The sequence below is a fragment of the Mixophyes fleayi genome, chromosome 4, assembly GCF_038048845.1.
Source record: "Mixophyes fleayi isolate aMixFle1 chromosome 4, aMixFle1.hap1, whole genome shotgun sequence".
In the NCBI taxonomy this organism is placed as follows: domain Eukaryota; kingdom Metazoa; phylum Chordata; class Amphibia; order Anura; family Limnodynastidae; genus Mixophyes; species Mixophyes fleayi.
Genome location: NC_134405.1, coordinates 56,695,057 through 56,710,696, shown reverse-complemented (window position 1 = coordinate 56,710,696; position 15,640 = coordinate 56,695,057). Strand labels below are relative to the sequence as shown.

The 15,640-nt window shown below is 42.2% G+C and overlaps 1 protein-coding gene across 1 annotated transcript in view; it reads left to right on the top strand.

Moving 5' to 3' along the window:
- The window catches only part of PIWIL2 (piwi like RNA-mediated gene silencing 2), a 208,612-nt gene that overhangs the window by 13,336 nt on the left and 179,636 nt on the right, over positions 1 to 15,640 (top strand). Inside the window, exons 2-5 of the mRNA XM_075207127.1 lie at positions 10,789 to 10,963; positions 12,179 to 12,278; positions 14,368 to 14,512; positions 14,989 to 15,141. Coding sequence (XP_075063228.1) covers positions 10,790 to 10,963; positions 12,179 to 12,278; positions 14,368 to 14,512; positions 14,989 to 15,141 — 572 coding nt within the window. The 5' untranslated portion in view covers position 10,789. The remainder of the gene's footprint in view (positions 1 to 10,788; positions 10,964 to 12,178; positions 12,279 to 14,367; positions 14,513 to 14,988; positions 15,142 to 15,640) is intronic.

The following is a 15,640-nucleotide window of genomic DNA, read 5'->3' as shown; positions in this document are numbered from 1 at the left end:
AAGTCATACACAGTAGTTCAATCCAGAAGGTTTACACCAAACAGCACAGGAGCAGGTTAGCAGACAGGGAACTGGAAGCTATAACCGGCAGTGAAGCTCAGACCTCACTGCCTTAAATAGTACTGAGAGCCAATCAGGACAGAGGAGAAAAGGGCTGACAATCAGCCTCAGGAGGCTGCTAATTAATAACTAGCTAGAACTGCCATAGGTAATAACATAACCAGGGAGCATGTATAAAAATATAAATTAACCAGTTTAAATCATATGAGAGCTCACCCTGGAGTTGAGGGATGGCCCTACACCCTACTACATCTATGCAACAAAGATAAACCCAAAGAATAAAAACAGAGCATAGAAACTAGAGCACGCGCCCGGCTGCTAGATCACGCCAGGATGCGGCGTACTGCAGCGGCTCGTGACAGCTAAACTGAATTTTTGTTCCTTTCGCTATGTTGGAAACTGCAGAGGTGCTTCAGCCTGGGGCCATTCCTTGGCACCTAGAGGAACAGGCTAAAGGGACAGACAGTCCTGGACAGGCCGCTGCCCAGCACCCACAAAAACGGACAAGTCGGCTGCATGACTCACGAACTTGATGGTGAGTGCGATGGTGAAACAGACAGGTGGGTCTGTTTCACTGCAGATGCATGGGCAAGTGGAGTGGGCTCCAGAGGTTACATTCTGGATTTGGCGGGACCATCTCCCAGACATTTCCTCAACACTCCTCTTCCACAGAATCCAGTCAGATGAGAGGTTCTCAAATAAACCATCCGGCGTTTGGTGGATTCACTAGTGTTGGCTCCGGTCCCGCAACAAGAGAGGGGACTGGACTATCTCACCTCTTTCTGGTTTAAAAACCAGATCAGTCCTTCCGACCCATTCTGAATAAGAAAGATCTCAACACTAATTTAAGGGTCCCCAGGTTTCGAATTCAAATTCCTTCCTTGGACAGCAAGGATGCATATCTGCATGTACCAATCTAACAGGGTCACCACAACCTACTCCGGTTCGCAGTGGACCGGGAACATTTCCAGTTCCGTGCTTCTCCCCTTTGGACTGGTAGCAGCACTCAGGGTGTTAACAAAAGTGATGGCTGTCATGGCCGCCCAGTTGAGGTTACATGGAGTAGTGATTATTCCCTACCTGGACGATCTCTTGCTCAAAGCGGATTCAATGGCTCGGTTGAGCTTCGATCTGCACTTGACCATTCAGTTCCTACAGGAGCACAGATGGATTCTCAATATAAAGAAATCAAACTTGATTCCTACCCAGCGAATGGTTTTTCTGGGCCTCTTATTCGACACCAAGCCCCGAAGGTTTTTTTGCCTTTGGACAAGGTTCGAATACTTCAAGCCCAGGTTTCAGTTCTGCAGTGCATGATGGGTCGCATGGTGTCCTGTTTCGAGGCGGTTCAGTTTAGCCAGTCCTGGTCTTGAAATTGTCAATTGGAGATTCAGTCGAAATGGTCGAAATTGAATCCTTAGTTTGAGGGACAGTCCCTTTGCTCATTAGTGGATACGTGTCATTCTCTCTTGTGTTGGGCTGTGGTCAGGGAACCTGAATCTGGTTCCACCTAGTCCCTGCGTGGGACTGCAGGATGGTGACAACTGATGCCAGTCTCTCGGGTTGGCAGGAGGTGGTCCTACATCTCCGGCTACAGGGCAACCGGTCCATGAAGAAGCTCGGCTACCCATAAACGTGTTGGAAGTGCGGGCCATTTACAATTTGCTGTCTCAGGCCCAGCCGATTTTGCGGTCCTGGCCTGTTAAGACACAGTCAGACAACACCACTGTGGTAGGTTATATCAATCACCAGGGAGGAACCAGGAGTTCGCTGGTGACAGAAGAGCAAAAATCTTGAAATGGGTGGCACGGTGGGTTACTGTCATTTCGGCGGTATTTATCCTAGGTGTCCAAAATTGTGAGGCAAACTACTTAAGTCACCATTTCTTGCATCCAGGGGAGTGGTCTCTACACTCTGAGGAATTCTACTTGATTGTACACAGATGGGGTCTACCGAAAATAGACTTAATGGTCTCTTGGTTTAATTGCAAAGTGGCCAAGTATTGTGCCAGGACCAGGGATCCTCAAGCATTTTTGATGGACGCCATGATGGTTCCTTCGGCCGTTCAGCGTACAGTACATCTTTCTTCCACTTCCAATGTTGCCAAGAGTCCTGCAAAAGGTAAGGTGAGAAATGGTCCAAGTCACTCTACTTGCTCCCATTTGGCATCGACGCTCCTGCTACACGGATCTTCTCAACATGGATGCAGCACTGTCATGTTGTCTTCATCCAGAGATGATCTACTCAGCCAGGGTCTGTTCTTCCACCAAGACCTGGCATGGTTGGCTTTGACAGCCTGGAAGTTGAAACCTTAATTTTCAGACATAAAGGTTTATCGCATAAGGTTATTCGCATGATAATCAGGGGTAAGAAGCCATCTTCTTCCAGTAACTACCACAGGATCTCGCCCTTTGAGCTATTGAAATCTGTTTCCCTCAAGTTCCTTACTTGGAAAGTAGTCTTTTTGCTGGCCATTTCTTCGGCCAGGAGAGTTTCGGATTTTGGAGTTTGCAGCTCTTTGCTGTTGACTTCCTTTCACAATGTGCTATGTATGATGAGTACTCCGTACCGTGCCATCTTTTCTATTTAAAGTAGTGTCTTGGTTCCACGTCAATGCGGATTTTGTTATTCCTGCGCTTTCTGGTGAGTGTCAGTCCAGCCGTCAAAGCTCACTTTTGCTCTTGGATGTGGTCTGCGCTTTGCGGGTTTATGTGGACAGGTTGTTGTCAATCCACTCTTCACTCTGCTTAGACCGCCCTCACTAAAGTGACTAATTATCTACTCTCAACTAATTTGAAGGGACAATTTACCCCTGCTCATATTTTGCTACTTTCGACACTGTAGATCACCCTCTTCTCCTTGACATTTTCACACCCTTGGCCCTCGCAGCACTGTCCTTTTCTGCGTCCCTCTTACCTCTCTGATCGCTTCTTCAGTGCCTCTATTTCTGATTCATGCTCAGCTCTTCCTCCATCTGTTGAAGTTTCTCAAATTTCTGTTCACGGCCCATTGCTTTTCTCTGTTTGCACCTATCGTCTCTGTGAACTAATGTGCTGCATATTTTTCTAAGGCCATCACTACCACCTCTATTTAGATGACACTCAAATTTACCATTCCTTTCCTCACCTCTCTTAATCTCTCCTAGGCTGGGTACACACTACAGTGTTTTCAGCTGATTAACGGGCCAATCAAATGATACACGACCATTCGGCCTGATATCACATTAGTGTGTACCATGCAACGATGAACGATTATAGTTCCAAAACACATTGTATAGTTGCATTTGATTTTTAAACCGGACTAAAAATGTTGTTCAACGATGTAACAGTATTGTTCAAATTCTACAGTGTGTATGCACTCACGACCAGTAGTGTCTATATATTTCTATGGAGTGTGCAGTCTCACAATCTTTTCAGCCGATGGTTATGAGTAATGAAGAGCACAGAGCTGAAGGTAAACTGTATAGTGTGTACACATGAATTGGCATGCTGATCTGGATTTTTTTTTCTTTTTCTGTCGTTGGTAAAATCTTTAAAGATGTTGCATCTGGACAAATTTTCTGTAGTGTGTACCCGGCCTTATGCTACTTGTCCAACGGCCAATATCTCCCGCTATGAGTACTGCAACCTCATCCTAGCTGGCATTCCACTCATCCATCTCTGCAATGTAATGTAATTGTTTTCAGGCTGCTTACTCTCACTGCAAAGCCCTCACCAGCGCCTTCCCTTTAAACATCTTTGACCTTGTCATGAGATACACATTGGCTCGACTTATCTGTTCGGCGTCTTACCTAGGCCTCTTCTGCCCTTTAGTACCCACTTCTCACTTCCGCCTCCAGAACTTCTCTAGCGCTGCTCCCCACTTATGGAACTCCCTGCCCCGTCTGACTTTTTCTCCACCAACTTCTAGTTTTTTTATGCACTCTCAAAACAGACCTCTTCACTTTAGCCTACCCAGGTCAGTCCATGTTAGGTGATCCATTGCAATTCACCTTACAATTTTGAGTCTGAAATAAAAATGTGTTATCTTATCTAGTTTTATTTTTTATAACGGTTTGAAAATGCAAAGATCTGCAAGTTTTGATCATAAAAAAAACCTAACTTTCTCTTTCATGTCATTGGGGGATACTGTAACAATGGGTATAGTTGGTGGATCTGGAGTAAAACCACTTTAAAAATCAAACTATTAGAGTGGATAGCTCCGTCCATACTATGCTCCTTCCACCTGGAACCATCCTTGGTTTTAGTAAAGTTCCATCTGTAGTTAGGTGTTTTTTCTGTGAGATATCGTCCTGTTTTTCTTTTGAGTTTTTTTCTACTTTGACTAATCAGGGTCACTTCCCAAGGGGTGATGTGCTTGTCGGCCCCTTCACACTGGGTTCCTGATCGTGGGAGAGTAGCTGTTAGTAGGCTTCCTTCTCTCCTGCAACCTTCCAGCTCCTCTCATTATTAGAGGGGTGCATGCTATTGCACTACTCCCATTGAGCTTCAGCTGCTGTCAGCGCGTCCCCTAGCAACGAGCAGAGCTCTCAATGGGGATGATCACCGATTCAGATCTCCTTAGTGGAGAGTACAACTTTGGCAGCTACGTGTATGATGTCAAGCTGCATCAACATGGCATTGTACATGGGTAAAATGGTGCCGATACCTGTCAGTCTCCTCCATGGAGAACTGTAATGAACATTGGGGAGGGCATAGCCTAAGTGGAGGACATTTCCTGGTAATAGAGGTCAGTCCAGAAACGTGGTTCTCGTGTGAGGACGTGCTCTCCTCAGTTTGGTGGTTTCAGCTCAGCGGGGGCCACCAATGTTTGCCACAGTGTTCTTTCAGTAGTTTCCTGCTCAGTCGTACTTATCTGGTGCCTTTATTAAGTTGTTACCTAGTTTGCTACACATTATGTATTATTTTTGTTGTCCTAATTGAGTTGCACTCTTGTTTTAGTGTGTTTATGTGCCCCTGTTGACTTGTTCAAAAGTTTCTTGGTTAAAACACTTTGGTATAGTGTTTAGGACCTCTAGTTAATTTAATTCCTATTATACAGTCAGAGTGGTTTAATAGGCGATGTCTCATTTATTAAATTATTTTCTTCCAAGACTAAGGGTCCGCTGTAAAGTCTGTGCAACACTATTCTTGTCCCATATGAAATGCTAAATTGTCTTGTGGACAGTCTGACACAGATGCCTGGTGTGCAACGTGTGTGGCGACTTCCATGAATAGCCTTCAGCAGCAACTGCACTGGCGTGCATGGAGGAACTGACCTGTGCTGAGTCACTGGCATTGTCTCAGTCCAAAGAGGTAGGTGACTCTTCCCAGGCTGAGGCAGGTTTGGCGTTGACTCTTGCCGAGACCGCCCTGGTTCTTGCAAGGGCTTCTTTCTCTTTGGAATACCTTAGCGCCCCCTATAGGACAACAGGCAAATGCCATATTCCTGAGACGCTTCAGGCCCCTATTTCAGAATCTGATCGCTTTTTTGATGAAGATGGGGAGTTGATTCAAGAGTCTGAGGGGGAAATTGCTTATAGTATAGAGCAGGGTCTGTAACCCCCGGCATGTTTGCCAGACGTGGCAGGTGGACTATTTCTCTCTGGCACGCTGTTCCACAGCTGCCTCACTAAAACAGCCGAAGATGGCCGTTTTCCGTTTTAGTCATCTTCTGCTGTTTTAGTGAAGTAGCTCCCGAGGAACGTAAGATCAGCTGGGGGCATAACTGAGGGATAGCATAAACTGGGGGCACAACTGTGAGGGATAGCATGAGCTGGGGGCACATCTATGAGGGATAGCATAAGCTGGGGGCACAACTATGAGGGATAGCATGGGCTGGGGGCACATCTATGAGGGATAGCATAAACTGGGGGCACAACTGTGAAGGATAGCATGGGCTGGGGGCACATCTATGAGGGATAACAGTAGCTGGGGGCATAACTGTGAGGGATAACAGTAGCTGGGGGCACAACTATGAGGGATAATATGACTGGGGCCACAACTAGGAGGCACAAGATGAATTGGAGGCATATCTATGTGGCATAAAACGGGGGCACAGGGTTGAGGCATAATATGATCAGTGGCACAACTGTGTGACATAATATGTACCGGGTGCGGCATAACATGAACGTTTATTTGTTGGTCCCAATACTATTAATGTTATAATGATATTAGTGTGATAAAATAAGAAATAATTAATGTTATTTAAATATATATATATATATATATATATATATATATATATACACACACACACAGTGGTCGAATTGGAAATTTAGAAGTGGTTGTATGGATAATGTGAATGTAATTTGATAGTCAGTGCACTGATAGGAAAAGGTCGACCCATGGTATAGAGGATACCTCTACATCACCTCTACCTCTACATCACAAAGTGTTGAGGACTTCATCCTGGGCGTTAGACAATCTGAGCTTTGTGAATCTCGAGCTTATGGATTTTTATTCTTATGGCGTCTCCATTTTTAAGAGACAAAACAAATGCAGCTTGTTTCCCCTATCTCCTAAACTCTTAGAGTTGGTTTCTGAGGCCTGGCAGAAACATTACAGTCTCACCTCTAGAAACAGGTTTGGGGGTTTTACGGCTGGGTTCTAAATCTACCCAAGTCATCTTTGATTCCAGCACAACGGATGCAGTTTCTAGGCCTCGACTTTGACACGTGTCAGAAGGTGTTCCTCTCGAAGGCTATGGTTCATTCACTTCTAAACAAGACCTATCAGACCTTCTGGCCAAATGAGAGGTGTCCCTTCTCCACTACATGAAACTGCTAGGAACCATGGTGTCCGTGTTTGAATCTGTGCCCTTCACCCAGTTTCATTCTGGAACTCAGAGCAATCTACATGGTGCTCGTTCAGGGTCAGGGGATTCTGGCTGGAAGGCCCCTAAATATCCTTTCACATAGAGGTCTTTGCTCTCCTGGTTCAATGTTGGGGTCAGCCAGAGATCGATCTCATGGCATCCCGTCTGCACTTGAAGGTTCCTCTCTTCTGTGCAGGATCCAGCGGTTGGGTACAAGAATGCCATGACAATTTCGTGGCAGTTTTGTCTGGTATACCTGTTTCTTCCGATTCCCATGCTCTATCTGGAGCTGCTGATTACAGACCGCGCAGGATATGGTACTCCGACGTCATAGGGATGGCGGTAAATCAAGATCTTCTGTTTCAAGGCCCTCTTTGCTGCCAAAGCTCCAGGTCGTCTGGTTTTGACAACATGGCTACTGAAACCCTGATTCTTCGGGCCCTGTGTGTCTCGCAAAAGGTTGTGCGGAATATGATTAAATCGTAAAAATCATCTTCCTCTGCAAATTTCTGTCCTGTGTGAAAAACTTACATCCAGTGGTGTGAGGGTCAGGGTTTTCACACTTCCCGCTTTAGTCTTTCCTGCTTGCTCTCCTTTCTGCTGGTCGGTTTTGATAAAGGCCTTCGTCTCTTAATCTGTTTCAGCACTCTGTTTTCTTCTTCGCAAGATGACAGCCATGAATGATGTGTAGACTTTTCCACAAGGGGTTCTCCATGGATCCCTTTGTACATCCAGTTGAGCCTTTGGATCTTAATTTGGTGTTCAGAGCTCTTTCTAAGGAGCCCTTTGAGTCTTTGGATTCTGTTGATCTCTGTTATGTTACTTGGAAGTTGGTGTTTCTGAGTTGGGAAGCTGTGCTGTAACCCCCCATTTCTGGTGTTATATTCTGGTAGGAAAGTGCTTTGCACTAAGCCCTCTTATGTGCTCAAAGTGGTCTCCTGTTTTCACTTAAGCCAGGAGATTGTTGTTCTTGTGTTTTGTCCTTAGTCACAGACTTCTGATGCTTCCTTGCATCTTTTGGATGTTGTCTGGGCTATCAGGTGTTATATTGACTGTAGGGTTTCCTTTCGTGAAACCAATTACCTATTCATCCCGTACGATACCCACAAGCATCTAAGCAATCTATTGCTCCTTGGCTTACATCCATCTTTCGATTTGGCTTATGTCCAGACGCCTAGACAGCTTTAACGGCTTACTCCACCAGGACTGTTGGAGTTTCGTTGGCGGTGAGTCATGGTGTTTCATCCGAAGAGTTGTGCCAGGCTCCTTCGGAGTCGTCTGTCCACATCTTTTCAAAATTCTACCAGTTGCAAGGCTTTGCATCTCAGGATGCTAGCTTGGGCGCAAGTTTTTTTTGCGTAGCTGTTTCAGACAAATCCCACCTTTAGGGGCAGCTTTGGTATGCTCAATGCCAGAAATGAAAAAAAGAGGGTTTTTTTTTCTCTCTGTGAAATCCATTTCTTTGACTCCCTTGGGGGGCAGTGTTGGTGCAACATGTTTTTTGTTGTACCTAGTTAGGCGTTCTAGAGATTTTTATAGGAATGTTGAGGATGGCTCCAAATGGAAGGGGCATAGTAGGAGAGGAGCTATCCACTTAAATAGTTTTGACTTCACAGTGCTCCCCAGTGCAGTAAGATAAATGAAGTGTACAGTGAGTAAAAAAATCTACTTTTCTCAGGCCTGGATTGAGATAAAAATAAAAGTTGTAGTGTTGCTGATAGCCAAATTCAAGATTTACAGTCAATTTTGATGGCCCATTTAAATATACTGAGTAAAATCAAAATTGGGAAAGCTAAGGTAAAAAGTAATTACAGTTTGGATTAGTTTATGTGGAATGATCCACCCTTTCTCCCTCCTCGACTACTCCTTCTACTCGCTCTATTTGCCAACTCCACTTGTGTTCCATTAGCACATACTGTCCCTGCTCCCCCCTCCCTCTAGACTGTAAGCTCTCACGAGCAGGGCTCTCTTTATTTTGTGTCTCATAACAATTTTTATGCTTAATTTGTACTTGTATAATTTCCACATAGAATTGTAATATGATTTACACTTGTAATTTGTTTGCCTGACAAATGATGATGATGATTTGGTTTCCAAATCAGACTACGTTCCGATACATAGCAGACTCCATTGTAGTGGCAAGTATTAAAATAATACTTGTACTAAGCAATATCCATTTCTGGTGGCCAGTTTACAATACATACATCTTTTTCCAGTGACTAGTATACAATAAAAACTTCAATCAATTCATAGTAAAATTATTATATTTATAATGTCAGGTGGTCCAGTCATGTTGGATTGGTCTATTTTTCTGTGTTTAAGGTTTTGCTCATTTAGATTAATTTGTACAACTGCAATTAGTCTGAATTTCATTTTCAAATGTTGACAACCCACAGTGACCCGATAGAGGGTTGGTCCGCATTTATCCCTGACAGCTGATATGCGAGCCAGAGAATACCATTTCAGGGCAGGATGGATCGCTGTCACCATGGTAGCTAGAAAAGCAAGGAAGTGCTGACCAGATCTTGTCCCACTGACTACCTTCTATCTTATTTCTCCTGCCTGTAGAGCTGAGGCTTTTAATTTGCTATATACCCTGACAACGTCACACTGGTTGCTTCACTGTGTGACAGCGTGTATGATTGCTGGAAAAACACAATGCTGGGCGCTCATCAATTAATTAAACTTAATGTACTATGTCCTTCATGTTCTTACTAAACATTTGGAATATGAATAGGATATAAAGTAAAAAGTAAAAATAAAACATTTATTAAAAGGTACACATAAAAAACATGAATCATATAACACCTTGGTAGAATGTCAGCGAATTGCATAAATACAAATGATTCTCATAAAAGATAATGTGGTATTGTCATAAAAAACACATAATATACATAGAATCTGGATAAAAATATATCAGTACAATCAACTGAAGCTAGAATAATTGCCTAGATAAGGGTATTACTTCCATCAGATTAAAGGAATGGCAATAACATAACAAACATGAACCACATTCCATCCATATAAATAGATGGCAAATATAGGTGACTTAATGAAGATGCATGTCACTGATGGGATAATGAGAATTGGTGAACAAACCCCTTAGGGGTATGGGCTAATATATTTGGTCACACTTCCATAGACAGATTAAATATGTCAGCTCGCTATTTGAGTTCTGATGATTGCTGCAATAGAATAAAGTGATAACGCTTTGCATAGGATTTCAGCAAATGCAGTGAATAGAAGGTAAGAGTTAAGAGTCTTTTGGTTGCCACAGGCTGGAACACTGCTATGGGGGGCCACAGATTATGGTGGCTGTGAGGGTGTGTCCACTGGCCACCTGTTAGAGGGAGAATTCTATTTCAAATTTGTCCTTGTAATCCCGTCTGTGTCCCTGTTTGTCTCGCTTTGTGATAGCACCTTATATATGATCTCTCAGTGATCAGTGTCGTCAGTCACAATATCCAAACCCACTCAGACTATTCTCAGGTGCCTGAGCAACTGGTTGTGTTTGTGCTTGCTATGTTTAAGCATTATTTTGTCTCCCCTCCTGTTACTCAGCTTCTTGATGAAACACCTGTACATTTGGCTTTATCACAGTACAACTGCATTAGCAGGGATTATTCTGTCAAATGTGATTAAAACTCTGGCTTATGCTTTGGATGCTTAGGAATAGCAACCCAGCCACTGCTTGGGAACCAGGATAATAGAAGCATAAAGTGCTGAAATACTAGCAGTCCAGCAGCAAATTAATTTATTTGAGCTCTACAAATTTACAGTGTTGCACAATAATAGGAAATTCTAAGAAACTGTTGAATATTCAGTAATAAAAAATAAACTTTATTAACTTTTAATATGGTTTACATAGAGCTATAACTGTAGTAATGTGAATTGAGTTTTCCAGTTTTTTGCATTGATGTTTTGCTTATTTAGAATGGACCCTACCAGACACCCATTTAGGGGCTCTCCCTTTCGCATGCCTTTTGGGGTAAAGTCTTCAACTCCAGAGTCCAAAGAAGAGGGACTGATTGGGAGAGTGGCTCCACTGCCGCGCGGTCGTGCGCTGGACGTAGCATCGGCTGCACCCACTCCCGGCCCTACACCAAAGGTAAATCCGAAATCATTTTGCAGTGTTTTATATATTTGAATTTTCATTTCTTGCAAACATTTATACTTACAGTTTATTTTTTTTCCCTGTGCTAAAACCAATTTAGAGTATTTTGTGGGGGTGGCAGATAATTTATTAAGAGTTTGTTTTAAATTTGCAACTCAATTTGACTGTTTGATCTCATAGATGTTTTGATGGTGTAAACTAGTGTTGGCTAACCTGTGACACTCCAGGTGTTGGGAAATAAGCTGCTATATATTGGCAAAGCATGCTGGGACTTGTAGTTTCACAACACCTGGAGTGTCACAGGTTAGCCAACACTGGTGTAAACAGTAATTTCAAAGACCAGTTTGTCGGAAATGATTAAATATTTTTTTGTGCTCTACTGATTTTATAATTTTCAGGAGTTAATCCAGTCACCTGTAGCTTCTTTGCCATTTGTGACGACAGGTGACATTCAAGAGCATTGAAATGTCACAAATATCTGTTAGAGTTCTTCATTCCTGCAGAGTCAGGTGGGCAGAGTGGGCAGCCAAGAGAGACGATATCTAATTTATTAACATTGCATTTAGGTGCACAGATTACAGTGAACCACATTAACAATTCAGCAGGTAGCTTTTATCTTTCTAGTTCAAGTTAGGTTATGAAACAACATGATTGATTGGCTGTTGTGGTTTAATTTACATTTTACTTATAACTGCAATGTTATTAAATGAGCCTTTCCTCTTTCCTCAAGTTCATTGTCTTGCATCTGTATGAGCTCTCAATACTGTATGGAATGGAATGTAATAATAGCATTGTTTTAATTGTATAAATCTCCCATTGAACCAATATTTTTTTGTCCATGTTTGAATCCTTTACGGCTCTTTGATGCCCTTTATATGCAAACTATATTGTATCTTCAGGATAATGTTTGACTAATGATTTTTAGAGAAGTGATTTAATATATTTTGTATGAGACTACATTTATTTTATTCTTGGTAATATGAGTAATGGATCTGTTATGATGTGCTACAGATTCAAAAGAACAAAGAATCTATATGTGCATTGTTCCAAACTTCATTATTATCTTGATTTTGAGTCTCCACAATACATATACCTTCTTTTACCTATAGTCACTGTTCTCCCAATTCACATACGTGAATACACATCCTACCATTCTTAAAGATAATACATGATTTGTTCCATTCTTTGACAAGTTCATTCTCTCCTTAGAACCCACAAGATCCTAGTAATGTGCTTCCTTCTTTGTTCCGTGGACTGGGCTTTGAAACACAATCTCCGGTGGTTCCTGGTCGAGGACAGACATTTTTTGGTAAGTCCTGTGTTAGCAGTGGTAGAAGTTAGTTCATGTATTTATAATACTGTTTGTAAAATTCTGGATGCATTTCATCTTTTGTACTGTTTGTTAATTTAAGTGTCTTTAGATAAAATGAAACCAATGTTTGTAAGAAAGAGGTCTACATTCACTCCTCTACCAGTTTAACCATTTTGCACTCTTAACTCAGTGAAGTCTACTCACACTCACAGAAACTGCAATTTTATTAATTTCCAACAACTCCTATCGCCGAATTCTACATTCTCCTTTTTTACCTGGCAGTCCCACATATCAGTCACTCCCCAGCAAAATCCCATGACCAAGTGGCCCCAGTGGCCCCAGCCAGTCTGTTTTCTCAGCATTGATCACAATTGTATGCAGTGGCACACAAGAAACATGCTACCTTCAAAATATAAAATGGTATTATCTTTCCTGAGCAACAACCTGTTCAATTAATTTCCTACACCCTATGGCACCTGTAGATTTGAACCAAAAAATCAAGAAGAATTCCCTACCTCAGGGTTGGCCAACTAGTCACAGACCAAGAGCCAAAAAATATATAAAGAGCCGGCTTTACCATATATATATATATATGTATATATATATATATATATATATATAAGTGTGTGTGCATATACACAGTGTAAACATGCACATAGATACCGCACGCACATACATTGAAAATATAACACTTTACAATACCTTGCTAAGTGAAAAAGAACATATCGAACATGTTCTGAATAATCATCAAAACAGCACAGCTCTTACCTTGCTGCTGTGTCCAGCGGAGGAGGGTTCAAAGGACTACTTACACTCTCTTCACAGTAGCTCACGGTGAACCTGTATCCACAGTCGCCGTGGAGGGAAGTGGGGATAAAAAAAAAGTCATAAATGGCCCTCAGACCTTTTATATGCCCATCAGATCTCCCCACATACCTTTTACATAGATATCAGCCTCCCCATGTCTTTGGACCTCTCCATATACCTTCAAATCTACCCACATGCCCCAGAAATACCCATCAGACCTCCCTAAATGCCCTTTACATGCCATCAGGCTTCCCCATTTACCCCTTACATGCCAGTAAGCCTCACCACTTGCCATCAGATCTATCAACATTCCCCATACATGCCATCAGATCTCCCCAAATGCCCCTTACATATTGTCAAACCTCCCCACATGGCCCTTACATGCCAATCATCCTCACCACAGACCATCAGATCTATCCACATTACACATACATGCCATAAGACCTCCACACATGCCATCGGATCACACTTGCCCCTTACCTCCCACACCTCAGAGACTTAGCCGCTGGATCCCGCGCAGAGAATGGATGGAGAGCACACTACATGCTCTCCTCTTCCTTCCATGTTTGGCTTTGACACTTTGACCTTGCGTTGTGCAGAGAAAGTCATAGGATATGGCTGTCAGTTGAACAGCTGAATGCTTTCTGACCTGCCAGCAGGTGCCCGGACCATTATGCTTTGTGATGCTCCCGGCTAGGAGCCACATTTTAAGATGAAAAAGCTGTGGGTTGGCCACCCCTGCCCTTCCCTCTTCTCTCACTCTACTACTACATCTCCGAACAAATCAGTCCTGTGCTCATCAAGTCTGCAGTTATTAACCCTTCCTAACGAATTTATAACCCTTCCTAAGGAATTCATATTGATGTTCCACATGCATATGGGCAAGACCAGAAAGTGTGTGCACTTATATGCAGACTTGCGTGATCCTGGCAGTATACCCCATTTACAACTAGAAATGTGGGACAGCGGAGGGAAGGGTTGTTTAAAAACACACAACAAAACCAAAAAATCAACACTGGTACATCACAAATAAAGGCACTTTTTTGCATAACCACAACAAAAATTTTACGCATCACGCTGCCTGCAATCTAGTGCTCAAACATTTAAAAAATTGGAGACAAATGACCACTCAGTATGCAAAAATGTAGGTTTTCTATTCAGAATCATTTATGGTTGTATGCTTCATGGATTATTTGTAGTAAAGACAAATGCTAATTCCAAAAAAAAAAAAAGATTTGACATTGACCACTGTTTAAGTTACAGTACCTCTTTCTTCCAGGCAGGGGAGTTCCCTGTGCTGGACCCCAAGGGGATGGCTTTACTCAACAGCACCCAGGGTCTTCTGTTCGTCCCACCTTCAGACCCCCTGAGGCTATGCATTTAGGTGATGGTGGTTCACCGATTGTGTCACTCGGGAGAGCCAGGTGGGTGAGGAAAATACTGCACAGAGAGGCAGCTTTAGTATTCCTAGATTGTAATCACTTGAAGTCTTCACCTGATCTTTCTGTAGTGCAATAATATTATGTACCAGACATCCCTTATGAGTAAATCTCTTCTGTTCTACTTGAATTACACTTTCAATTTAACAGTATTGCCTTGGCATACTTTCTCTATTTCCCAGTGTATACATATAAATATCTAACCTTTGTATTTGGATAAGCTGCATTGTTACACGAAAAAAAGGTTATTATTATTGTTGATATCATAGGTTTGAACTAGTGGGTCACCCAAATATGTTGTGAATAGCAGCCACAGATCTTCTATAGTACATTAGTGCATTTTATATCTAGCTAGTTTCAGTAAACAGAGTTTATTGACTTGTTTATGAACAAATGATCACTACTAAATTCATTATATGGCGAAGTGTGTGTAATGTAGTTTTATGTCTCTTTTTTCACAGATTTCCAATAAGCCCTCCAGCTGCAGAACATTCACCTCCAGCTGTTCCTGGTAGGGGCCTAGGTAGGCAACAAACGTCTCCGTTCGTGAGCTCCGCACCTCCTAAGAGAGTGAGTCCATCCGCTGAGCTGACTGTGAAGAAAGAGGAAAAGAGGTGAGAGATCAGTAGGACAAAGATGATATTCCATCCTCTGATCGAGTTCAGTGAAAAATGTGAAAGCACTATTATTAATATACTGTCATTAATGCTGCTGTCTGGAGAACAGTCAGTCACAGTCTCTTCATAGATATTAGTACTTTGGTGTACTATTACTGTAGAGCATATTTTATTAATAGAATTGGGACTACTAATGTTCAATTTCCAACTCTTATCTTTGAAGCAGCAATTTTAGCACTATCCATGTGTTTTAAAGAGATAGAAATCCCTGAAAAGCTCATATAAATTTCCTTGTTCCCATTAATATCAATATGTCTGCTACTTGAAGAAACTTCACCAAAATGAATGTGCTCATTGAAATGAATTGAAAAACTTGGTCTATCAATGTATCTATTACTGGCTAAGTGGTCTAATTCAAGAATAGTCTGACATTTGAAAAAACACATGACTTCTGTGAGAAAAGTGTGATCAGTTAATTTGCCTTTAATAGATTTGA